This window comes from Uranotaenia lowii, chromosome 2 (genome assembly GCF_029784155.1).
Source record: "Uranotaenia lowii strain MFRU-FL chromosome 2, ASM2978415v1, whole genome shotgun sequence".
In the NCBI taxonomy this organism is placed as follows: Eukaryota; Metazoa; Arthropoda; class Insecta; order Diptera; family Culicidae; genus Uranotaenia; species Uranotaenia lowii.
The window spans coordinates 226,614,775-226,639,709 of NC_073692.1; the positions used below are offsets into that span (position 1 = coordinate 226,614,775).

A 24,935-nucleotide genomic window follows, 5' to 3' on the forward strand; every position below is an offset into this window, starting at 1 on the left:
TTCCGCCTTTAAGTATGCAATGACTCTAGAGTTCAGACTGAGTTATGGAATTTTCTTCTTCTGACACTCATAAATTGTGGAATGAAAACAAACTAGATTATAGTAGTCGGATCTGAAATATTTTGAAAGTGCTTTGTTCGGAAATGTTTCCTTTATCAGTGCTGAAAATTTCATTTCGATTCGTTTTGTTTCAAAAAAGTTACACGTGATGGAAGCCGCGAGACGAAAATTAATTTTGGACACGCACGTCAAAAACCCGACAGGGTCTGGTTAAAAAATCGCGAAATCGTTAAAAATGGCTAAATCGACCGTGTGCAGCGTTCTTAAGAGTTTCTGTGAGATGCATACTATCGATCGGCAGGTTCATACCAAGCGTCTTAGGGGAATTAAGGATCGGAAACTGCATGTTGAGAACGATCAAGGCAAACACAGGGTAGTCGGACTATGACATCGCCAAAAAATTCAATGCCGTCAGAAGGATTCATCTGCGTGAAGGAATACGATCCTATCGGGCCAGTAAGCAAACAAACCAGACATTGAAGAAGAATGTAGAAGCCAAAGGACGGACCTGGAAGTTATACAACAAGGTTCTAACGAAGTACGACGGATGCATCCTCATGAATGACGAAACGTACGTGAAGATGGATTTTAGGCGGCTTCCTGGCCAAAAATTTTACAAGGCCACTGGTCGGGGTGGTTCAAATTCGTTTTTGCCGATAAGTTGGCAAGAAAGTGATTGATCTGGCAAAGAATTTGCAGCTGCGGACGAAAAAGCCCGATTTTTGTGAAAAATAAGACCATGGACTCCGAAATGTACAATGAGAAGTGCCTGAAAAACGTTTTTTTCCGTACATTCACGGAGAAAAATATATAGAATTATCAGTTATATTACGCGTCTACATGACCATAAACATGATTGTTTGGTTCTGACCCGAAAAAACAATCAAACCAACAATCTGATTATACGTTGCCACAAATGGATAAATGGCTGATTTAGCAATCGCATCAGCTTCGAGAATCCAACAGGAATTTTTAATCAATCATTCGTATGGCTGTTTTTACCGTAATGCTGATCCCCGTGAACGTCGGAAATAGTAGATTCAAATATAAATAAAAATTAATTTGAGCAGTTAAATGCAATGTTTTTTCTTTTTATTTTTAATAATACATATGTTTTTTTTTTAAATTTAATCATGTATCACATAAGTGGTACACTCAGAAAAATACTATTATGTATGCCATAAGATTCTCTTATGAAGTGGCGCCATAAGAAAAATTAATGAAATTCATAAGATTGTCTTATGACGCGAATGAATTCTGAAGATGAACGCCTACTTCAATGAGAGGTTGTTGCTTTTCATAAGAGATTCTTATGGAAACAGTAAATCACTTTCTAATAAGAAAAAATCTAGATATTTCGTGCTGAAAACATTCACTTTATTGTTTGCCAAATTCGTTTAAAATTAAATCCTGCATTGTCACCATCAGCAGCGCTTCAACAGATGGCTCCATCCAAATTTTTTTTTTGCGTCATCTAAATCTTCGACCTTTCGTTTTTTGCCGATCAGCTTGCTGAAAAGTAAACAAATAATGTATTTTAGTTTACTAATATATTCAACGTTCACACCAAAAACATCAAATCGAACTTACCATTCCGGAGATAACAATAACATTTAACATTAAAGGAAAACTATAATAACTATGAACTGGCGATTGCTTCGTACTGTTAGATGATGAAAAAAAAACTGATGCTATGAATGAATGTGTTCATCATTTTTTCACAATGCCGTTTCTTCTATTTTTCATAAGAACATCGTATGAAAATTGAAAGAATTTCATAAGACTCTTATGAAAAATTAGTTTGGACGCAAAAAAGTGGTTCATAAGATGTATCTTATGAAATTTATAATAAGATTTCCTCTGAGTGTATATTTTTTAATGCAATTGATGCTGCTGCTCCGCCGTTTCCAGAAGGATATTTTTTAGGTTTGCGCGGAAAACGCCACCCTGACCCTGAAACAAAATTTAAAAAAATCGTCAAAATCTAAATCGTTTTTTTTTTCAACCGAGAGAACATTATAAATATTCAAAAAAAATTCAAATTACTTACGTGGTAAAATTTATATGGAAACATTTTGGGGGATTTGTTTTTTTCCATTTCTTCGGCCTAACGGGATCAAAGTATGCGCGCTTCAACATATATGTCCCAGCGGATGAATCTGAAACTGAAAACAACTGTTAGTAGAACAAATCAACATACACAACAAATTAAACTTACATTTTCGCTTTCTGATGTGTGTCCTCCAAAAAATAACTTCCACCATCTTCTGTTTTTGTGCCATTCAAAAACTAACATTTAGAATCTTCAAGTTGACCTGAATAAAATAGCCAAATCCGTCATATGTTCGTTTATATTAGCGATGAGCAGATGAGAAATCCTCGATAGCCAAAACAACTTTACAGCAACGCTAGTTTGTTCAAAGTCATCGATGTAGATTTAGCAATATTATGGGTTCAACCAAAAATCAGTGATATGGAAGAGACAACCATACGAATTTTGATAACAACCTGTCGAGTTTTTTATCTGTGTTAGATCACACAAAGGACCAGTAAAGTTTTCGCCAGATTTGGCAAGCTGCCACTACAGCAAAGAGGTACTTAAGTAGTATCGGGCCAACTTGTGGATTTTGTCGAAAAGGAAATCAACCCACCCAACTGCCCTCAATTCCGCCCTATCGAAAAATTTTGAGCAATTGTCAATAGGGTGTCCAAACTGTGATAAGTGGTACTCGACGAAAAGTTCGAAATTTCATTAAAACAACATCGAAATAATTTTTTTCATTATTTTTCCTTTTAAGTGTAATAGAAACCCTACATTTTGAGTATAAAACATTTTTATTTCGTTTACATAGCTCCGAGACAGACCCTTTTTAATGCGTCCAGATTTTGAGTGATCCATGCTTTAATATGCATCATCTACTCTGAACATATTTATAATAGCTTTCGAGCAAGTTTATTGATCTTCAAACTTATAAGAAGCTTACCAGGTATTTTTTTTATCTCCTTCCAATTTAAAGGTCCTCCTCACTCCGCCAGACGAAGGCCCTCGAGTGAAAGGCCAACGGGTCCGGCTCCAGGACATCATCGATGGCGAATACGCACCGAAAAAGCTCAACGGCAGCTGGATTGGACGTAAGTTTTTTTTTTCATTTTTACACACCCACCCACTCTAAAACTTTTTTATTCTCGTTCATAGCTGCTCTTTTGTGGTGCCATGTTGTTTTCTTTTGGAAGCACTTTTTGTTTCGAGGATTGGGATTTTCTCGCTTAATCCGCTTACGATAGTTTGTTGTGTTGTTTTAATTTTCACTAACGGTTTCAATTTTCTTTTTTTTTCTCATTGCAGCCGAGGAGTTTCTGTTCCAAAACCATTGGGGCGAGATCAGTTTGCTAAACATGAACAACCTGTCCGAGCGGATTCTGATGTCCAATACGACACTGGTACGTATTAGAACGATTTCTTGAACTTATATTCATGAACAACTTAGGGTTTGAATGGTACAGAAAATGTTTTATGAATGCAACAGATTTCTTAATACAATATTTACATTTGGAATTTTATGAGAATCTTTTTTTTCGCTCGAGTGGACATTCACAAAACCTTAATCCTCATTCCTCCCGGACATTTGTACCCGTTCAGTCCCTTGAGTTTTTTTGACACTCCTGGCTCAAACCAATCTCTCTTGCTCCACAAACGATTTCTACCAAACTCATAGTTTTAGAAACCTCGTAATGTAACGCAGACATTATTTTTCTACAACATTCATTTTTCCGTTACTCAGAGTCTTAGAAAAATTCGAAAAATTCGAAAAATCATGCTTCGGAAAAAGACTGTAGATCAGCTAAAGAATGCTAAAAAAAATTTGCATAGTGTCCAAGAAAACTGATTTTAGAAGCTATACGTTGCACCTAAGAAGATACAGATTTTTTTTTTTTAATTTAGATTATGACCACAAAAATGTAAAAAAATTGGTGTAAAACCGTACTTTTCAATCAATGAGTCATGAAAATTGGACTCAAAATTGGCGATTAACACATGATTTCTTATAGGTGTGATCTGTGATCCTTATAGAGTGTCTTTAACATTTTTATAATGTTTTCAAAATTCTGAAAACTTTTGCATATTTGACCTCATTAAATTAACTTCTGATGGCACTCTAGGGGCAATTATAAATATAATAGAATACACTGACAAATAATTTCACACTTTAATGTGTGAAATTCCACTCATTATCGAAATAACTAGAGCAACACATTAAATGTGTGAAAGTACTGCTACACATTAATGTAAAACACCGTTTAAGAAAACGGAATGTGTGCGTTTCACACATTATGTACAAAGCGCTTAAACGAGAAACTGTTGTGAAAATAGCACAAAATTTCAATTCAGGTAGGAGGACAATTAAAGTTAAACTTATTTTCGATAATTTGGAAAGAATAATATCAAGACTTCTAATTTAAATGTTTGTTTTACTTTAATTTTGTTTGTTGTTTTCAACGACTTTTTTCGGTGAAAGTTAAAATGAAAATATTTGCCAGTTGGTCGAAACGTTTCGAACTACTTTGGACGTTTCGCTCCTCCTCAGTGGATCTTAATATTAAATTTATTAATTGTATAATTTTCCATTTTACAAGAACTAATTATCTTACTTTTTCTAACGATCGTCGTACTGTTTTTCGCTGTCTGTTGTTTGTTTTTGATGTTATGTTTACATTGATCTGACAGTGTCTTGATCTTTGGTAAAATGGAGTTGTATGCTGATTTGAAATTCATTGAATCTTTCTGTTTGTTAACAACGTCGATGTCGCCCTTTTTTTTTAATGTGAAACATTTCTGCACAGATTTTGGTGTTGTACTTCGAAATTTTTTCCAAAATTTTGGTATTTTTTTAAATCGTTGTTGAATTTTATCGACGTTTTTCAGCGAATTTTACAAATTAAAAATATGTTTTTACCAGTTGTCCATGTATAAAAAATAAAAAAAATAAAATTAAAAAAAATTTAAATTTGTAAAACTCGCCGAAACACGTCGATAAATGTGGTTATTAAAATAAAATGTGGAGAATTTGAAAAATCCTACATTGGAAAAACAAGTCAATTCTTACAAAAAATATAGGATCAACATAAAAAACAATGTTAAAAACATAAAAATTTCAACAAATTATTTCAACATCCAGTCTTCCCACTGCTTGGAAAAATGTTAAAATCATATCAATACCAAAAAAGGAAATAGCAAAAAATTATCTAATCTTCGCCAGATAAGCTTGTTGTGTGCACTTTCTATAGTTTTTGAAAAAGTATTGAAATAACATATATTTGATTTTGTCAACAACTTTAATCTTATTTACGCTCTCCAGTCTGGTTTACGGGCAAATCTTAGTACTGAAACGGCGTTTATCAAAGTTCACGATGACGTCATCCAGTGCATTGACAAAAAAGGTGTTACAATTTTGTTAATGATTGATTTTTCGAAAGCATTTGATTGAGTGTCTCATTCTAATCTTTCTGAGAAACTTTTATCTTGTTTTAACTTTAGTTTATCCGCTATTAACCTGGTAAAGTCCTATTCTAATAGTAAACAGAAAACTTTTTTTATGCAAACATGCTTTCAAATTTTACAACAATTTTTTTCTGGTGTACCTCAGGGATCTGTTTTAGGTCCTCTGTTGTTCAAACTATTTGAATGGTCTTTCAATAACCTTTTACCCATTAGTTCATCCTAGACAAAAGCTATTTTCTTTTCACGAAACATAAATGAACTTGAGCCGCCTTCTTTGTTACTAAATGGTGATGAAATTCAATTTTCTAATAAGGTAAACAATCTCCCATTTCATATTTAGTTGTTTTACTTTTTCTAATGCCAATGTTTCTCAATTGAATCGCTTACAGACGGCTTTGAATGCCTGCGTGCGATATGTTTACAGAAAGTTTGCCAGATTGCCCGGTTTTATCCGGGTTTGCCCGGATATTTGATGCAAAATTTAGAGAAAGTCCGGTCCGGTCCGGTTGCCCGGATATCGTGAAAAAAGTCCGGATATTGCCCGGATTTTTTCACAATTTTCACAAAGAAACCAAAAAAAATCAAAGTTTTTGAGTAAGTTTCAGCAAAATCGATTAACGGTATGGAAATTTTCAACGCTTGTTTCAAATAATTTCGCTGATTTACCTTGATAAACCTTTAAATATTTAAGTGTTCCAAAAAGTTTTTGGAAGTCTGCAAATACATTAATAAAATATTAATTTCATTTTTTCTTTGCTTTTATATATAACTAGCTGACCCGGTGTGCTTTGCTACCCCTTTCAAAATCGAATAATATTTTCAGATTTTTTTCAAATTTTTATTGTTTTGTTTGCATCATTTGAAGTCAAACTATAACATAATTCATAAGCAACCGCTAAAAAATGAGAGCTGCAGCAGAAGTTTCGGATTGCAACACAAAAATAACTTAAACTAATATTCAGAATCTTGATCTATAAATTTTGGTTAAAGATCTGATAATTTTCATCTGTTTCTTGAATATTCGCCCTAAAAAAAAAAAAGGAGGATCACAAATTAATCGAACGCAAACAATCTAACTTATAAAATATGTTTGTTTTTGCTTGATATGTTCTAGATTTATGCTAAAAAACTGATAAGAGAGCCCTCCCCCTGTCCTTCCCTCCCCCCCCCCTGTTGAATGGAGGTCGTGATCTGAAAAATACTAATTTTTTTCGTTCCCAAAAATCCTATTATATCAAATATAGTTTCATTGATTGGTTGATAAGTTTTAAAGCTTTACAACAAAATTTCTCTGGAATCCCCTACTTTCTTCCTCTCTCTACACTGTAAAGCGTAAGGGTCTATAACAATCGTAGAAACATATCTCATAACCAAGTACCTTTCCATTTGCAGAGGCAACACCGAATCACATGATCTTCGAATGCTGTAACTTTGAATCGAGGGACAGGCGACTTCTTTGGATTGAATTGAGGAAATTCGGTGTTCCTCCAGATATAAAAAGTATTTTACAACAGAAGAATTACAAAGTGTGTGTCAAATAATAATGAATTGTAATATTGATATGTAACACAAAAAAAAACAAACAACGCTTGACCAATTAAGGCGGTACATGTAAAGGTCAGATTTAGTTAATAAATTAATTTATAAAAAAAGTACCTTTCCATGCCATATGTATTCCATTTGTTGGCTTCGTTAGCATAAATTGAGAACTTATGCTAACAAAATTCTATTGGGCTCACCTCCCTCCTCCTATGTACCTACTCACTGAAAGGAGGATGGTGTGTCAGGTAATCATTGAATCATACCAAAATGATTTTCCATGTTCAGTTTTGTCCATTTCAAGGATTTTGTAAAAAAAAAGTTAAATGTAAGCTTTCCTCTTCCCTTCCTTTATTCCCAATTCTATCATCCCACTGCAAGAAAGGAATTGTTTGACATAAAAAAATTCTCGTATTGAAATACCATCCCATGCCAAATTGGGATTTATTTGCTTTGTTATAAAAATTGACGTAAAGCTCTGACTATGAATAAATATTATTTTGAGTGCGGCCCGCCGAAAAGATATCAAATTAAAATTTGCCCGTTGCTTCAAAAGCTTGCTTACCCCTGTACTATAGTAATTCTTTCGTTGTGAGAGGAATAAAAAACTGGAACAAACTCCCCCTTCAAGTTAAAGTGAATTTTTTTAAAAACACGTTTCAAAGAGGACTTGCTGTTTTTAGACTTGAATGAATGCTGAATTAAAAATATTCCCATCAACGTCAGGATTAGTTATACCAAGTTACTTTAATTATTGTTATATTCATTTTTAATCTATACCGATTTATAAGATTATTGATCTTATTTAAAGTCTGCTTCATTTAATATTGGAACAAATTCTTTTGCTTATTGTGGCGCTCCTAGTGGACGGATTTGGAAACTTTTTTCACCCACGTGTCGGGAAATTAATTACCTTTCACCATGTATTTATGTCATAACACCAAACGATAGCATTTTGTAAACAACCGCCATGGAAGCCGAACGGAGAGATAAAATTGTGCACAGTTTTCTTACGAGTACGAGTACGAGAATTTCTTCGAAACAGCAATGAATAATTTTTTAATTTTTTTTTTTTTGAAAGAGTAAAGAAAATGCTACATTTGTATGAAAAACAAATTATGAATTCGTTAATAAATGACTGAACTACACGCAATTGTTTGTGTTCCAATATTAAATGAAGCAGACTTTACATCCGTCGAACTTGGTCAGCACTTGGTCGTACAGCTTTCGAGCACGGATTCTGGCCACATTGTTCTGCTTCAGCGTCCGATTTGGCTGTTTGCTGGCTCGGAATGACCTTATTCCTTCCCGGAGACGAATTCGTCGCACCGTACTGTGAGCGGCCTGGAACTTATTGGCCAAATCGCGGTCTGAAAGATTGGGATTCCTCTTGACGGCCTTGATGACTTTCCCACGCAGTTTCCGGTCGACAGTTCCACTCCGACGCTTCGAATGCGGCTTCCGAGCCGTCGTCAATGTTTCCTTGTACTGCTTGATAACACGCCATACGGTATTTCTGGGCATTTTAAGCTGTTTAGCTAGCTTCGATGCCGACAACAATGGATTTTCAAGAAAACTGTGCACAATTTGATCTCTCCGTTCGGCTTCCATGGCGGTTGTTTACAAAATGCTATCGTTTGGTGTTATGACATAAATACATGGTGAAAGGTAATGAATTTCCCGACACGTGGGTGAAAAAAGTTTCCAAATCCGTCCACTAGGAGCGCCACAATGAGCAAAAGAATTTGTTCCAATATTAAATGAAGCAGACTTTAACAAGTCAATAAAGAAGTAAATCAATAAATAAATCAATGAATAATGTAGTTACACCACCAGAATTGATATGAAATTTCCTTTCTGATTAATATAAATTTATTGCATAAATCTCAACTTTCTCAAAATCCAGTGCAAAGTTGAATTTAAGTGCAAGAAAATCTGAAAAGGCAAATTGAAAAAAAGTTCGAAAAACCTTTGAAAATTCGTTATGAATTCTGTGTTTCGTATTTTGAAAATCTAAAGATGTGAAAATGTGCCAAATCACGTCAACTTTCAAATCCTCTTTTCAATAGTCATCTTGTATGACTCAAACAATTTTTACACCACTTTTTACAGTTTGTGTGGTCATGATCTTGAAAAATTAAAAAAAAATACCCTTATGTGAAACGTATTGCTTGGTGCTTCAACTTTCTTGGACACTAAATGAACTTATTTTTTAGCATTATGTAGCTGATATACAGTATTTTCTCCGAAGCACGTTTTTTCAGATTTTTCTCAGACTTTGAATAACAGAAAAATGAAGTATATTAGTGACATAACGAGGTTTCTTAAACTATGTACTTTGAAAAAATCGGTTAAAAAACAAGAGATTCTGAAAATTATGATAATGCTCAATGATGTATTCTATTTTTTCCCAGGCATTAAAAAGCTAATCTTTATTAGCTCAATTCTTATTCTGATGTTTTTTTAACTTTGTTTTGTTTTCTTAAGTTAAATGAATTGATTTTGAAGATTCATTTTTTTTTAAAGAGTTTTTATATAAAACGCAGTTTGACAAATCCCATAAAAATAAGACAAACACCACAAGTATGTTTTAACGTACTTCAATGTTCAGACAATATAACAACAAAAACAAAAAAAAAACAATCATAAAGTATTAGAAAATGATGTATCATACAAAAAGTAACTAAAAAACTAAGAGAAATGACAAAAAACACAAATATGTCAATAGATACTTAATTTGTCTAACCCATAAGGAAAATAAAATTATCAAAAATTACTTAAAACAATCAAAAACTAACAAAAAATGAGTCTAACTTTAAAAAAATGAGAAAAAAAGGAAGATTAAGCTTAGCTTGATTGAAATGAGAAAAAAGGAAGGTTTGGCAACACAAATTATTCAGGCGCGCTGCAAAAATTGAAAAGGATTTAAATTGATTTCAAATTCTTACAAGAATTGATTATTTTTGTAGAAATTCCTAGAGCGCTTTAGATAGAAGAAATGATGTTTCGCTTCTTCTATTAAAAGCGCTCTAGCTTTGATCTGTCCTCCTAGTAGTTTCATCATCTTTAATAATACATCCCTACTTAGTTTCTATAAATTGGCCGAAATGTCAACTCAGATCAAAATTAATAAAGGGTTCATACAACATGATGATTTGATCAGATTAAATAACTTCAATATTAAAAGGCTTTTAAATTAAAGGCTTGAGAGGCATGTTTTAAACAAAAATCAATTTGACATTATTTGAATTCAATTATCGCTCCATTATATAAAAACAAAACAATTATTTTTTTGGTAGTCCTTTAATTTTTTATTGCAGAATAGATTAATGCTGATAAAGTTATTCGATATTTTCGAAAATATTTCTGATTTTAGATCCATGTACATATTAATTTATTTATTTTTTTCATTATTTCAGAAAACGCTCGCCCCTGCCAAGTTTTCTATCTCAGCGGATCGAAAGTTTCTACTGTTGGCCCAAAACGTCAAGAAACTGTTTCGTCACTCGTTTCTCGCCCAATACACCATCTACGATATCACTACCAGGTAAGTAAGCAGACCGAAACATATCTATAATGCCATGCTCGCTCGCTCAATTGAATAATTAATTAGCATATCGTTTTGGGTCTGTCCGTGGTGATTAATTAACGTCGATAAGGGATTTGAAAGTTTATCTGCACTTGACACCTTGGACGGGTTTAGGGTGAATTAGAGTGTTGAGAATCGATTTTGGATCAGCGACTCCTATAAATATCCATTGTTTAACGTTTGCAGGATTGATTTTGGTAATTTTTTTGCAAGCAATCCCTTATATTGCCCTCAAATATGGAAAACAATTGAAACAAATATCTTCGCAAATGTTTGTTTACCACACCCCCAAAAACAAATCCCTTACGGGAGAGGGTGCTTATTTGTGCTATTAATCCGAATGACAACATCGTCAGCAACAGCCGGTAGGCATCCCAACAAAACGGCAACAATGGCTAAATAAACTGTCACCTCACCCATCGAAGCGGAACAGTTATGGTGGGCGTTTCATCAATTTCCGCCCCCTTTTCAAATTTTTCGCACCCAGGCAACCGGAAGGCGTGCGACTGATGAAATTGAAGGACCCCCCGCTGGACCGAACACTCATTAATGGCATATTTCCCAAAAGCCATTGTTGTTAGCGGAAGCTCTCGACGAAACAAACACAAAAGCCCCCCAGGATGATAAAACGATTTTCTTGGAAAACGCACTGGAAGAATCGACGCTAACGACGAAGACGCCGAAGAGTTCGGAATGGCCGATGACTTTTTCCGGGCTGCCGTCTGACCATTTCACTTCACCGCGTTCGTTCCGGAGATTTCTTTTGTCTTTCACGCTCATAATGATGATAATAATTGCCAGAAACAGAAGGAAGTGACTATCCCGGGGACTTTTCTTATTCCGAAAGGCTATTATCGGTTCCGGATGAATGGATTCCGGGTACCGGATGATATGGCCCATTCATCGGTGGGGGTAGGCAAAGCTTGTCTTGTCTTGCTAATGTTGTAAATAATATCGTAATCCCAGAGCGCAACTGGATCCACAGTCGGTCAGTTGTCAGTTGTAGTTGCGGCCCCCTGAGGCGAGCGGAGATTGGAAACGATAATGCAGTTAATATTTTTGCTGAATCAAGCAGCAAATAGACAACCTTTCAGAAAATATCGGCTTAATTCAACGCTGTTCGAGGAGTAGCAATCCATGATATCCTTTCGAAAATTCTAGTTTTTCCATAGCAACAGTGCTTAGTGCCGAACCTTGTTAACAATGAAAAAGTTATTACTTAGAGCAAGTTCACTTGTGTTGGGAAAAAGTGGTAGAAATTTTGACACTTTTAGCACATTTTGAAAATTGAGTCTTGCGTACAGGTTTGCATGCAAGGTTTGCTTTGGACTCAAGTACTTGTATGCAAGGTAGCATTTGCCTCCTGTCTTGTACTTTCACGTATTGTTTCAAATTGGAGCTATTCTAGAAAAGTATGGGTACAGCCAGGAGATTCGAACCTAGACTTGCCGGTTGAGAGGAGCGCACGCCCAGTAAGCGCGTCCTCTCAGAAATCGACAGAGCATGCACAAAATTGAGAGTTGAGTCACCGAACTTAGAATAAAACGGTTTACTTCGGCGAAATTCCAAGAACGCAAATATTTTCATTCGGTTTGTCCTGCCGAGATACATAGAGGCAACGAATGCGTACATGCGAAATCAGTTTGAATCGTACACTCGTACGGTGTGGTCGCATTTTGTCCCCGTGTCCCGTGTGTGCTTTCAATCGTAGCTGTCGACTTCTCAGGCAGGCGAACACGCGTCTCGAAGGGAAACATACAAACACGATTCGGATTGTGTTCGTGTGTTTCTCTGGAGGGCGTGTCTTAGCTTAATTCGTGGCACTCACCCAAGGCACGCGTTTGGTGTGTTCCTCTCTAACGATGTGATGATGCAAAATCGCCAGAGAGATCGTTACGATCCCTCTGGCGATTTGAGTTACCTCTCTGCCGATTCATGTTTACTGGGCGCTACCTCAAAACCAGACCTAATGCATTGGAATGAGAGCTCCAAAATTCCTATAAATTATTTCAAATCAGACAAAATGTTTGTATCACAGGAGATATGACCAGTTTTTTTCGAAACGACAAAAACGAAGATTTCGATATCCAAGCTATATTTTAATAAGATAATAATATCTGATTGAGATGGGTTTGAGTAAAAATTTTGATATGTTCTTCTGATCGGCAAGCAACGGTTTTGTAGGGATTGTAGACGTGACAAAAAGGACAAAGATACCCTTCCCCATATGGCGATCAAATAATGTAAATAAGAATGTATGAAGGCAAAATAGAATTTAAGCAGAACGTTGCGTGGAACGAATGCTTTGACCATCCATAAGATTCCGCTAAAAGATGAGATCTATGTTTTGTAAAAAATCAATGTGATTGCTCCATGAAAGAGTTTTATCCAGAGTAATATCCACATATTTGAAGTTGTTCACGCTTTCGATAGCGATTTCATTGATTTTGGGATTATTATGAGGTTCCATTTTTTTTTCGACAAGAGCCGAAGATCATATACTTTGTTTTGGTGAGGTTAAGTGTCAGAAGGTTTGTGGAAAAGTATTAATGGAGAACTCCTTAATCTTTTTCCATATGCATGGTGTCGCATCCATCGTCTCTTGTGTCCATTTTCGATTCCTAGAGGTTCCACTTATCTGCAACCCACTATTTCAGCAAACTCGTTCGCAACACTCAACTTGTTTGATTAACGTCTCTTCGAAAACTGACGATTTTCGGGTTCACTAATTTTCCGTCGTTCTACGCTAGAGCGAGAGCCGAGAGCCTTTCTCTCGCAATCCACACCATGATGCCTCTAGATATGGTGGTCTCTCTTTGGCAAAAAGTAGACGAGGGTTGGATGCGGAGGAGGAGCCGAAATTTGACAGCTGGCTGTTCGGCTGGCTGCTGGCTGGCTGGGATGCCAGGTGCTCTGATTTTTTGTAAAACACGAAGTTTTGCCAATCACCAAGATATTGCTTAGACAAAGATTTCGCCTTGATTTTTGCAAATATAATTCATAGAATCGAAACAAAATCTTCCGGCTGAGCTCCGGGCTGGTAAGCAAAGCTGGAAGAAGTTGGGCCTATAAACGACGGTGCCAGCTTTGTCGGTAGCGGTGAGTAACATTAATTTTGCATTACTTATGACAAATTTATGCTTATTCAACACTTTTTTCTTTCAAGAGCTATCTATAAGCAGCAGAAAGTCATCGAATCGGATGGTAACATGGCGAGACGTTACATTCCATCGTCCGAGAAGCGCCCTCCTGCAGGAACATCCGATCTTTATCGAGATGAAAAAGCTGCTTCAGGAGGACCCCCGTCTGTTGCCATCGCTGCTCCAGAAGATCCAATCGAGTAGCATTTGGGAAAATCAGATGAAGTTTTTGGCACTTTTGAATGATGGGACCGATGAGCTTAAATAGGAAAATAGGCGCAACGTTAGGCGCCTGAGCAGCATGACGATAAGTCCGATGAGTGGGTTAGGGAATCAGTTCGATCCACTGCAGACTGTTGATTGTCCGGAATGGATTGAGCCCTTGAAGGATTCTGCAGGTGATGCTGTCCAATTGCTAGTCATCCTCAAGTGCAGCAAAGCTTCAGCTCAGCGCTGCTCGTGGGTGGTGGTGAAGGTAGATTAACTGAATATGTTAATATTGAAAAAGGCTTAAGCAGTATTTACATGATGCAACAGTTATTTGAAAAAAAAAAAATTCGAACCTTAAAATCGTTTATCATTGAATCATGAAAATTATCAATAGCCGAATTTATAGCATTCCTTTAGCAGAACCGATTTACTTTTATTTTCATCCAACACTTTTCGATTAGAGGGAAACAAAATAGCTCTTAGGATAAGGTAACAAGAATAAGGAACAAGCAACATCCGGTTTAGGGTTTTGGTTGTTTGTTCCACCCTTTAAGATCCTTTCTATTATAACGGTCAATGAAAAGTTTTTCTTTTTCGGAACATACGGATAGACCGAACTGTATTGTAATTTTATTATAAAAAAGTGTTTAGAATACAAATTAATTCATTGAATATACTCATATCATTGCTTTTTTTTCCGAAAACTCAATTTAAATATAATAAAATAAACTAAACCCCAGTACGGTTTTGAATCTTTTGATCTTTCGTTTACGATTGGCTTGTGCACATACACACTTTTTTGCCATCTGATTTTTTATCTCAAACACCTGGCATCCCTGGACCCCTTTTTTCGTAAACACTACAGCCAGCTGTCAAAACTTTTTCAATATGGCGGAATGGCGATTTGGCATATGAGATCACCATACTAGAGGCATCATGATCCACACGAAGATTGCCTTCGGTACAATACGAGTCGCTTCCTCCGCTCAATCTTATGGAACGGCTCGACCTTATTTAACAATGGGAGTGAACGGTTTCGCAAATGGAAGTTCTGTTTTTATATTCCCTCCCTTTCATACCCTACTGGCAGTCGTTATTGCGACGTACAGTAAGGTGAGGGAAGCGTTACTGCACTAAAACAATTAACCATTTACTTTTTACTAGAATTATTTTATTTATTCGTCTTATACTCTACACATGGTAATACTATTTGGACAGATGCCGGAGTAAAAAAAGAGCTGTATCATCAGCAAATAGGCTATAATCAAATGTATTACGGCGTGTTCGAAAATTGATTTGGTGGGTGATGAATCAGTCGACCGATTTTTCTGTTAGATGTCAAATCACTTTGCAATGCTTTTGCATAAGTTTGTTTATAATTTACGAACGCCAGCCTCGATAAAAAAAATCACTTCGATAGAAAAAAAATCAAGCTACGATCGCTTCGTAAGACTTCATAATCCGTGGCGAGTTATCTATATACCATAAAGATTAATCATTTTTTTTATTTAGAAAAGATTTGTAAATAATCAAGGTTATAACAATTCCCTTCTTTCTCTCTTTTCTTTCCAGCGAAACGATTCCGCTAACGATGAAGGCCGACGACGACGAGTGGCCGTTCCTGCTGCACGCTGAGTTTACTCCCCGGGGCCAATCGATTGTGCTGGTACACATGTACGACATTTTCTACAAACCGTCGGCCAGGGCGGCACAAACCTACCGACTTACGAAAACGGCCATCCCGGGCATCGTCTACAATGGCGTTCCGGATTGGCTCTACGAAGGTAAATTAGCTGGCGAACCATTCCATTTCATTTTATTGACCTCCTGTTGTTTTTATTTGGCCGAGCCTGAAGACAAACTGGCAACTACCCGAAGTGGCCCGTTACAACTTGAGTGTGGATTCTTAATTTTGCTTTAAGGAAGTAGAGGAATAGCGGGATAATCCAGGATTAAAATTATCCAACTTCCAGTGGAATGTGTTTTCCCATAGAAGCTGATGGCCTTCGAAAGATACCGATAAAGCTGTTAAGCAACACACGGTTTAGTCTGACCACAAAACCATGGTTTGGGTAGAAGTGGCACGTAAATTGTGGGTTTTCGGTGTAACACATTCGATCGGACGTTTGGACTCGATATGGTCCAGCTGTGAAGTAAAAGCCGGTCCATATTTTGCAAATACACGTCTCCCGGTCACGTTGAGCGCTCACCAGACCATGCCAAATGCCAATCTAATAAACCTTGGTTTACGTTCCGGCCAATCGGAAATCGATAGTGCGAAACTGAGGTGCGAAAAGCCTCGGTTTGGTACCCCTTAAATATTGTCTTTGGATGGAACCGTTTTCACGCTTTTTCTAAAATTGAATTTTTCAACATATAATGATCCTCCAAATATCAAGGAAAGCATTGTTCGGAACAAAAAAGCCACATAATTTTGTCGTTAAATTTTAAGTGAGCTAACAATTAAGAAAGTTTCTCTTGTTACACAGTTCAACACCAAAAATGATAAAAACTTCTCCCTATGATTGTTCTGAAAGTTCATACAAAAACAAATAAATCCTTGACAGGAGTTTTATCATCCACATCAACAAGCTTCGTTCTCCTTCCACAGAAAATCTACTGTAGAATCTTTTGTTGCGAAGAATATCCAACATCCAATAACATCACTTTGCAAACGCTTTAGAAAATCAAGCATTGAGTATTTTTACTTCCACTTCCATCTGTACCGTAGAGACGTCAACACGTACGCCATAGTATCGTATCGTTGCTGTGTACCTGCTGGAACATTTTACATTATTTATTTTATTTTCTTACCTGTATTTCAATCAGCACTTTTCAGTGCTTCAATTATTTTTATTTTCTTCTATTAATATTTTCTCTTTTCTTTCCAGCATGGGGAAGTTATCGGCCGGTGTGAAAGCGGATTGCCGAACATAATCCAGGTCCATTAGCCAAATAAGTTGAAATTACCAACTCATTCGATGTCCTTCATAACATCAGTGAAAAGGAAATATTCATATTTAATTCTGATAAGAGTACTTACCTTCTTCTTCTAATACTCTTAAAAACGAAAAGGTTCCACCAATTACGGTCACGATTTTGGACTTCAATGCCTTTCGAAAAGAAATCGTCATCATCCGTCAAGGATGTGAAGATTTCTTTTCAGATCGGTCGAAGGGGAACTGCTCGTATATTGGCGGAATCTTTTAATTATTTTCAAAATTTTTTAAATCATTTGGATAATAAAAAAAACACCAATTTTTTACGTACGACACTAGAAGTGATTGTCCTTTTAAAGTTGTACTTCGTGGTCTCACCGGCGATCAGACACCGGATGAGATCACAATTGAATTAAATTCAAATGAGGAAAAGAACCATTTTAAAAAGGATCAGGTTAATAATTTGCAAATTCTTGAAAAGGCTCGTCTTATGTTTCATTGTCGAGTCAAATTCGAACCTTTTCGGAAATCTTCAACCAATTTCCTTCAAAATATTACGCAATGTTGTCGTTGTCAAGCTTTTTGTCACGGCATTAAAATTTGTAGAATGAATGCCAGATGCATACTTTGCGGCTCATTCGATCATGAAAAATCTAAATGCCTTTTTGGTGGTGATAAACCACAAACAGAATATTTCAAGTGTACGAATTGCGCAGGTAATTATTCCTCCAATTCCATAGACTTACTGAGAAATATCCCAAAGTTGTCAGAAAAGTTTCTTCTCCTCCTTCCTCTTTTTCGTCTTCACACGTCAGACCGGTAAACAATCTGACTGATCGCGGTCAGCCTCGGCCTACATTGGAATCACGATTTGGTAATGCTCGAAGTGATTTTAATGGTACCTGTAAATAAGTTGCGCAACTTATGTTGAAAGCAAATTCAATGTTTGAAGCTTTCCAAACTTTAAAAAAAACAACGACTGCTAACAAAGCTATTATGACTTTACGATTCCCTCATGGATCCAAACAGATGTTTAAATATTATGAATTGGAACGCTAGATCTTTGCTGGCTAACCAAGATGAATTCTTTTTATTTAAAAAAAAAACTCATAACATACATATTGCTGCCATCACTGGAACTTTTTTAAAGCCAGACAATAATTTGAAAAGGAATGCTTTCTTTAAAATTTTACGAAATGATCGACAAGGTGGGGATGTAGCTATTGTCATTAATAGTCGTCCAAATTTAGACTTCTTCCTTCTTTCAATATACAAAAGTCTTAGAAACAATTGGAATTGAATTAGAAACTTCTATGGGGAAAATTATAATTGTTGCCGCATGCTGCCTTTTCAATGCAGCGGTGAACAGAAAAATTTTTTAAAGGAAGATTTACAAAAACTCACCAGAAATAAATCTAAATTTTTTATTATTTGTGACTTTAATGCAAATCACCGATCTTGAAACAATATATTTCATCAAATTCAAATGGGAATATTTTATTGAATGACTGCTCTGCAGATTATAATACTGTTGAATACCCTTATGGGCATACTTGTTTTTCTTTAATTAGAATCAATCCCTCCACAATTGATTTGGTTCTAAAGGATTTAGGCGAGCATTGTAGTCAATTAGTTACTCATGCGGACCTCGATTCAGACCACCTTCCAATAACTTTTTCTTTATCCTAAAGTCCCATTGAAAACCCTTAAAAATCAACATTTAACTTTCTAAAAGCTAGTTGGGATCGATATAGGAATTTTATTGAACGTAATTTGGATATAAACGTTACACTGAATTCAATAAAAGATTTTATTTGACTGAACAAAATTTGAAAACTTCAATAGTCAATGCTAAATCCGCATCAATACCCAAAGTTAAACATAAATTTAATCAACCTTTGATTGATGATGATCTTCAGTTTTTGATACGACTGAAAAACATTCGTCGACGCCAATATCAACGAACTAGGGATACTTATTTGAAATTTATTTATTGCGATCTTCAAAAAGAGATCAAACGTCGTTTAAATTTTATTCGTAACTAGCTGATCCCGTACGAACTTCGTTTCGCTTTAAATCATTGGTACGTCAAAATGAGTTTAGAAAATGAATTCGAAACATTCTTTCGACAATTTTGGGGAAAAAATTCAACAGTGTTTAAAGTCGCTACTATTACTATTACTTGAAATTCAAATTAAACGGTTGATTGGCTTTTTATTAAAATTTATGTGAGAGTGTTTTCTTCTCGAGTGGTTGCATAATCTAGACATTATGGCAGAAACATGTACTTTTGTTTATGTGCACGACTCCTTCACACTTAAATTGGTATCAATTAACTGCCTCCAACAAAATTATTGCACAACACACTGAACTTTCAAGGAAACCCTCTTTTTCTGTCCCATAGCCTGAAATTCGATAATTGAAACCAATTTTACGTTCCTCAAAACTCCCTTGTGCCATTTTTTCTTTTCAAATTATATGTAAAATAACGTCAGGAACTTGAAAACAGTGAACAGTGAATATAGACGCCCCTTTCGCCGACCCTTGACACGGAACATGCTACCTGGAGTCAATTGCTCATAGTTTATAACCCTCATCTGAATATTTTCATCTCAATCCGATGCATGATCACGACAATATCGCGAAAACAGTGAGCAACTAACATGGACGGCCTTTTTTTAACCAAGATTCAAAACTTGACACCTGAATTCAATTATCTTTTCTGTTAAACTCCCATGTGTCAAATTTCATTACAATTCTATGCTCAATCAAGAGAATATCGTAAAAACAGTGAACAGATAATAACCCCCTTTGCCGACCCCTGAGTAAAGATTTGAAACCTGAATGCAAAAGAGCGTCCCTTAAAACTCCTATGCGGAAATTTTCATCTCAATCCAATGTAGAATAACGTCAAAATCGCAAAAACATTAAAGTTGGGTATGGACGACTCCTTCAGCCGACTTCTGATCCGCAATTCGAAACTTGAAATCGATTGCTCGTCCCTCAAAACACTCATGTGCTAATTTTCATCACTATACGATCTATAATAACGCCAATATCGCAAAAACATTAATCAGTGGATATGGACGACCCCTTTGGCCGACCCCTGACCCTAAATTTGATAACTATAATCGATTGTTCGTCTCTCAAAACACTCCTGTGCAAATTTTCATCACAATCCGATGTAAAATAACGCCAATATTCCAAAAACATTAATCAGTTGATGTGGACGACCCCTTTGGCCGACCCCTGGCCTTAAATTTGATAACTGTAATCGATTGTTCGTCTCTCAAAACACTCATGTGCAAATTTTCATCACAATCCGACGGAAAATAACGTCAATAACGCGAAAACAATATTTGTCTTGTATGGACGACCCCCTTCAGAAGGGGTCATCCAAAAATCTATAACATTTTTCATCATTCCTGGTCCTAATGAGCATCCATGCCAAATTTCAGATCTCTAGCTCTTAAGACGGCTGAGTCTATAGAGGACAAACAAACAAACAAACAAACAAACAAACAAACAAACATACAGAAAATTGCTTTTTATATATATAGATGAAAATTTTGCAAAAGCATTGTCCTCTACATAAAACCCTTCTCAAAGTCATTTTGCAAATTAACTCAAATTCTGAAAAAGCCCCAGAAGCCAATTTCTACTTTAAAAGATGGAGATAAACTTCTCTTAACTAACGCAGAAAAAGCTCAAAAATTAACCAAACAGTTTGAGTCTACTCATGACTTTAATTTAAACGTTCTTAGTCCAATTGATGTCCAAATTTCCCTTGAATTTGATGATATTCTTCCCAAACAAAATGTGTTTTAAAGTTCTTGTGAGACAAATATTGATGAACTTAAATTGGTTTTCAAAAAAATTAAAAATATGAAAGCTCCGGGGGAAGATGGGATTTTCTATACTCTTATTAAAAAGTTGCCTGAAAGCACTTTAATTTTTTTAGTTAAAATCTTCAATAAATGTTTTCAAATTTAACTGCCCAGGAGATTTTCAATGTTTTAAGTAACCTAGACCCGTCGAAAGGGCCCGGTCCGGATGGAATTCCATCGTCGTTGGCATCAAAACTCGCTGCATCTCTTGCCACACCGCTCAGTATGATATTTAACCGATCGATTTCTGAATGTGTTTTTCCAAGCTTTTGGAAAAAGGCTGCAATATCTCCAATTCATAAATCTGGAAACGCTCACCGTGTTGAGAACTACCGACCAATATCAATTCTTTGCTGTTTTTCCAAAGTTCTTGAAGTTTTGATATATGAAAGGTTTTATTCTGCAGCTACTCCGATTATTAGCGAATTCCAGCACGGTTTCGTTAAGAAAAGATCGACTGTGACAAACCTGATGTGTTATGTTAATGAATTACATACCGCAACCGATAAAAAACTTCAAGTGGATTCAGTATATATCGACTTCGCCAAGGCCTTCGACACAGTACCCCACAGCATTGCAGTGTTGAAACTAGAGCGCTATGGTTTTCCTACTTGGGCAACCAGGTGGCTGCACTCGTACCTGATAAATCGCCAAGGATTCATAAACATCCGTGGAACACATTCATCAGTGTTCGATATGCCGTCTGGAGTCCCACAAGGATGTCATTTAGGCCCGCTTATCTTTGTGCTTTTTGTAAATGACTTGGCAACCTGTCTTAAGTCATCAAAGCTTCTGTATGCTGATGACCTGAAATTGTACAGAGTAATCGATTCAATTGTGGATTGCGCAGCGCTTCAAGAGGATATCGAAAGGTTACTGCTCTGGTGTGAAACAAATGGAATGAAAGTGAATGCTGAAAAGTGTAAATGCATAAGCTTTTTCAGATCCAGAGCTTCAGTTACCTTCGACAACTCGTTCCGCGACACTACACTAGAAAGAACAACCGTGATAAAAGATCTTGGAGTAACATTCGATCAAAAGCTCTCTTTCGCTCAGCATATGGCAACAACTACAGCAAAAGCTTTCGCTTTGTTCGGATTCCTTCTCAGAAATACTTCGAGTTTTAAAGACCTTTATGCTCTAAAGACTGTGTTCTGCTCGCTCGTACGCAGTGTCTTGGAATACGCCGCACCAGTTTGGACACCTTATCATTCCGTTCACATAGACAGAATTGAGAGGGTCCAGAAAAGATTTCTTCGTTTCGCATTGCGTCATCTGCCTTGGCGAGATCCCGTTCGATTGCCACCGTACTCCGATAGATGTGGTCTATTATCATTGACGTCGCTGAGCCAAAGGAGAATTTATCTGAAACGAATGTTTGTCTATGATATCATTACGAATGCTATTGATTGTCCGCAACTGCTTTACTCTTTGAACCTACACGCTCCAACTCGACAACTGCGTTACCAGACTCTTTTCTGGCTACCAAGAAGCAGGACAGTATTCGGCCAAAATCATCCACTACAACGATGCTGCCAAGTGTTTAATGATGTTTCTCATTTGTTTGACTTCAATGTATCCAAAGCAAAATTTAAATGTTTGATTCGTGATGTAACCTAATTTTAAGCCAACTATAGAACCTAATTTAAGATCAATACTCATGGTCTGTATGACAACATAGTCAAAGACATCAAATAAAGAAATTTCACTTGGCTTATTTTCCCAATAAATAGAAAAATGCCAAAGTAACTGCAATTTTGAAACCTGGAAAAAGTGCTTCAGAGCCTTCAAGTTATCGACCAATTAGTTTGCTTCCTTCTTTAAGTAAACTATTTGAGAGAGTTATTTTGAATAGAATGATGATTCACATTAATCAGAATTCTATTTTCCCTGATGAACAATTTGGTTTTCACCATGGACATTCTACTACACATCAACTTTTGAGTGTAACTAATATAATTAACGCTAGCAAATCTGAAGGTTATTCAACTGGTGTTGCTCTTATAGATATTGAAAAAGCATTTGACAGTGTTTGGCACAAAGGTTTAGTAGCTAAATTAGCTCGAGATTAGCTGTATATCTCACCAAAATTTTTCAAAATTATTTGACTAGCCAAACCTTACAAGTAAGCTATCAAAATTCATGCTCTGCAAGGACACCCATTAGAGCTGGTGTCCCTCAGGGCAATATGCTTGGGCCAATTTTATACAATATTTTTACTTCTGATCTTCCTGATGTACCAAAATGAAAAGGTAGAAGATTATTTACTGATGATACTTTGTTTTCAGCCAAAGGTCGAAATGTACTGGTGGTACGTAGTATATTGCATCAAAATTTAAATTCCTTTTTGAGTTACTAAAATACACTAAATCTCTTTATTCTCTCATCAACAGGCAATCCAGACTTTGCCTAAGGAATAAGTTGCTCATCTACAAACAGGTGTTCCGACCAGCGATAATGTATGCAGTTCCGATTTGGTCTAACTGCTGCGCGACGATGAAAAAAGCCATCCAGAAGATTCAGAACAAGGTTCTGAAAATGATTTCACGACTTCCACCTTGGCACAGCACCGAAGATCTTCATTGGATTGCGATCATTGGATCGATCGAAGAGATGCAGTCTTCCATCGCAGAGATTCGTTCTCATTTTACTTAGTTTAATTTTTGGGGTAGTTTTCAGTATTAATTTTAAAATATTTTTGACATTACAGGATGTTCTCCTACATTAAAATAATTGATTGCGCTCAGCAAATTTTAGTCTTATTAATAATTTTTTTAGTATCTAGATATCTATAGGGCTCTGTACAGTTCATTATTGAGCTGAACACCTAATTTAATGTTACAATGTAATATAAACGTAATGATGAATTGGTACAAATACAACAAATAAAGACATATTAAAAAAAAAAAAAAAGAGCGATGGGAGATAGTTCGGACATCTGTGGCTGTGTCAACAGTATATTTTTGGAAAAAATAATAATAGTTGAAGAAACCAATAATGTTTTTGACTGCATCAATTCCTGCATGATCTGTATGATTGACTGTGGATATGATTTTCGGAGAAGTCATTGAAGTTGAAAAGTGTTGTATGTTACCCTAGTTAACGATGGGTAGAAATTGATAAAAACGATCTTGCGCCAAAAATTCTTGAGCTTCTTTATTGAAAGCCGCCTTTAAAAACTTTTAACAGGTTGTTTCTATTTCTAAGAACCATTTTGTCTTTCGGTCGATTTTTCGAACATCACCAGAACTAGAATTAACATTTTCGGTAATACACAGATAGTTAAACATTTATTAAAATTCATCAAATCTGGATTTTTTAGTTGAATTGAATTTGGAATTCCAAATATTCGGTATGTATACAAGGTTCATTAATCAACTTTCAAGAGCAAGCAAGTTCAACTCCCTACTAGGTAATCATTTTATTTGCGCCTGTAACAAAAGGTTGCATAAAACTCGAAAGTAAACATACACAGCCTTTTTCCCCATCGCATTCAATCTCACTCAAATCTGTTGCATAATTTGTAGCAAAACCTCAAACCCGCGTGAAAAACTTAAGGAGAAGGAAGATTTAAAAAATAATAGGAAGTGAAATTTTCCGGCCCTCATTTTTCTACCCAAAAACATACCTAAGCCTCTTCATTACACGAAACATGTTTATAACGGTAGCACTAATTTATGTTTCCTTCCCATTTCTCATTTGTTTCAAAACTTTCTCCATATGGAAAACTTCTGCATCAACTTTACCAACGCCGTCTGTCTGGACTAAACTCTGGCTCCGGTTCGAATCGGGCTGCGTGACTCCGGCCATCGTGTGCGGGCGGAATTTTTCTTCACTGCGAATGTGCTTGTTTTGGCGGAATCCTCCCTTCTGCCATTTCACCACCCACCAAACCGTCATATCCCAGAGGAGATTTTACAAAGCAACAAGGCGATCTGGCTGTCGAACGATGGCCACCTGATGCTGTACGGAACGTTCAACGACTCCCAGGTACAGGAGCAACAGTTTTCCTGGTACGGCATGGCCAACGGCGATATCAATCTATACCCGGAGATCCGCTCGTTGCGGTAA

General features: G+C 36.2%; 1 protein-coding gene across 2 annotated transcripts in view; it reads left to right on the forward strand.

Moving 5' to 3' along the window:
- Positions 1–24,935, forward strand: part of LOC129745575 (venom dipeptidyl peptidase 4) — an 810,441-nt gene that overhangs the window by 660,376 nt on the left and 125,130 nt on the right. For both annotated transcript variants that reach the window (XM_055738722.1, XM_055738721.1), the window contains 5 exons: positions 3,078–3,192; positions 3,407–3,501; positions 10,519–10,646; positions 15,611–15,822; positions 24,772–24,931. In XM_055738722.1, coding sequence (XP_055594697.1) covers positions 3,078–3,192; positions 3,407–3,501; positions 10,519–10,646; positions 15,611–15,822; positions 24,772–24,931 — 710 coding nt within the window. The remainder of the gene's footprint in view (positions 1–3,077; positions 3,193–3,406; positions 3,502–10,518; positions 10,647–15,610; positions 15,823–24,771; positions 24,932–24,935) is intronic.